At 56.6% G+C, this 2,420-nt stretch overlaps 1 protein-coding gene across 4 annotated transcripts in view; it reads left to right on the top strand.

Annotated features, from left to right (window-relative positions):
- LOC130374213 (uncharacterized) overlaps positions 1-1,901 on the top strand; it is a 2,940-nt gene extending 1,039 nt beyond the window's left edge. For 2 of the 4 annotated variants that reach the window (XM_056580867.1, XM_056580870.1), the window contains one exon: positions 1-1,901. This exon is cut by the window's left edge and continues 54 nt beyond it. In XM_056580867.1, the coding sequence (XP_056436842.1) occupies positions 59-1,474 (1,416 nt within the window). In that variant the 5' untranslated portion in view covers positions 1-58 and the 3' untranslated portion in view covers positions 1,475-1,901. The other 2 variants (XM_056580872.1, XM_056580871.1) reach the window with 1 other exon arrangement.
- The last annotated feature ends 519 nt before the right edge of the window (positions 1,902-2,420 follow it).

The raw sequence follows: 2,420 nt of genomic DNA, 5'->3' as shown, positions 1-2,420 counted from the left end.
AAACCAAGCACCTCACTAACCTTGTGATATACTCAGCGTTGCTGTGGAGACCAATACCATGGCGACAGAGGGGGGTGACAAGGCGGAGACGAAGAAGAAGTTGACGGGCCCGGCCAGAATACTCCGGCTCGGGATGACCAGGAAGGGTTCCGAGAGCCGAGCCAATAGAAGACAGGCATCTGAAGGAGGAGTTGGCGAGGGGGGAGGAGTCTCCGGCATGCAAGAAGAGGTCCGAGAAGAAGCAGAAGTGTGCTCCGGTGTCGACGTCCCGACCACCAGGGGGAGCTGTTCTCAGAAGGAGGAGGTGACGGAGGAGGCGGGCAGGGGTACGAGGAAGACCCAGAAGGGGGTGTGGAGGCGGGTGTTCTTCACCTGCCTCAGGAGACGACGGCGGCCGCGCCCGGAGGGCAGCACCCCCGGGTGCCCCGGGGAGCAGATGGGCCCGTCCAGCGAGGGCGCGAAGAGGAAGAGACGCTTCCCCGGACTGACTCTTTTGCGCCGCCTCCTGCCCTCCAGCAGGGGGCGGGACGGGGGGGCGGGGCCCCGTTGTGCCGCGGAGGACGCGAGCGAAACACGCCAACAACTACACAGCAGCCCGGGCGCCTCGGGGCGGCCGGGCTGCACCCAGGAGGGGACCAACTGCGGACGGGACAACCCCCAGAGGGTCGCCCTGGAGAACAACAACGACAGAGACGTCCCGTGGTTGCCCGAAGCTGTCCTGGACGAGGCGAGGCACGTTCTGAAGCATCGCTCGGACCTCGACGACGTCACCATGGAGATGAGTGTGCAGGAGCCCGAGGCCGCGACGGAATCCCAGCTGGGATGTTTTGAACCGGCATCAGAGGTGGACCCCCAGCGGCCGGACCCCCAGGCCCAGGAGCAGAGACTGACGGACGGGTCACCTGACCCAGCAGAGAACCACCTCCCACCACCCTCCACAGCCCATAATGACCTGACCAACACCGCCGTGGCAACCGCTGACCAGCTTCTCGACGACAAGGCCAGCCCCTCAGATGGCACTTCTGCAGAAGAAGAAGAGGCGATGACCCCTGCACTGTTCAATGGCCTCCATCGTGTTGGGGATGGTGTTGCTAGTGTTACTGAGGACCACCCTCCTGCCCGAGCTCCCTTCCCTGTGAACGCGGTCCTCGTGGTGCCGCTGATACGCCTCAACAGCGGCGAGGAAGATGGCGTGTGCGATTGGGAAGGCGGTGCGTGCGTCTGGGAAGCGCCCGCGCCGGAGGACGAGTCGCCGCTGGAGGTCGGCGTGGAGGTGGAGGTGGACTGGGAGGTCAAGGGTGGAGGAGGGGGGGATGCTGACGGGCTGGTGCTGGCCGCTCAGGCGGTGGTGCAGGCCGCCCTGTTGGCTGCCGTCCAGCAGCTGTTGAGGGAACAGCAGAACTCTGTGGACCACGCGCACCACCATGACGCCCATCACCATGACGCCCATCACCTGTCCCCCGCCCCTTACTGACCCTTAGTCCCTGACGTCTAACATTAAGTCCCTAACGTCTAACCCTTAGTTCCTAACATCTAACCCTTAGTCCCTAACATCTAACCCTTAGTCCCTAACGTCTAACCCTTAGTCCCTAACATCTAACCCTTAGTCCCTACCATCTAACTGTTAGTCCCTAACATCTAACCCTTAGTCCCTACCATCTAACTGTTAGTCCCTAACATCTAACCCTTAGTCCCTAACATCTAACCCTTAGTCCCTACCATCTAACTGTTAGTCCCTAACATTTAACCAATAGCCGTTAACATCTAGCCCCTCACCCTAATCACTCATCCCCATGCCCTTAATCACTTTATCTAACCCTAAGTCCATAACCTCTAACCCTAAATCTGAACCATCTAACACATAGTCCCTAACATCTAACCCATAGTTCCTACCATCTAACACTTAGTCCCTAACATCTAACACTTAGGCTTTAACATCCATCCCCATCCCCTTAATCCCTCAAATCGAACCCCTAGTCCCTCAAATCTAACCCTTGGTCCCTGGCATATAACCCTTATTTCCTAACAATTAAACCTAAATCCCAAAGAGCTTGCCCCTCACCCCATCACCTGTCCCTCAACCCTTAAAGGCAGGGAAGGCAATTTGGAGAAACCAGCAAGAGCACGATTTTAAGTATACAAACGATAAAATCCCAGTCCTCCTTTAACTCCCCAATAACAAGTGACCAGCTGGCTAGGTTTAAAAATAGTTCTGCATAGCATTGTGGGAGACTCTGCTCATGTGCAATGAGTGCACAGGCAGCGTGCGGCAGGTAGCCCGGAAGGTGAGTTTCCTTTTTATAATAGAAAAGTTTAATTATTAGGGTGTTTGAGTGTTTGATTTATTGATTGCTGACGCGGTGGAAAGAGAATTTCAGCAAAAATAAATTGCCTACCCTACCTTAAATTCGTGACATCTA

This window comes from Gadus chalcogrammus, chromosome 21 (assembly GCF_026213295.1).
Source record: "Gadus chalcogrammus isolate NIFS_2021 chromosome 21, NIFS_Gcha_1.0, whole genome shotgun sequence".
NCBI classification, from domain to species: Eukaryota; Metazoa; Chordata; class Actinopteri; order Gadiformes; family Gadidae; genus Gadus; species Gadus chalcogrammus.
Note: the sequence above shows the minus strand (reverse complement) of the source record. Positions and strands in the feature narration are given on the sequence as shown.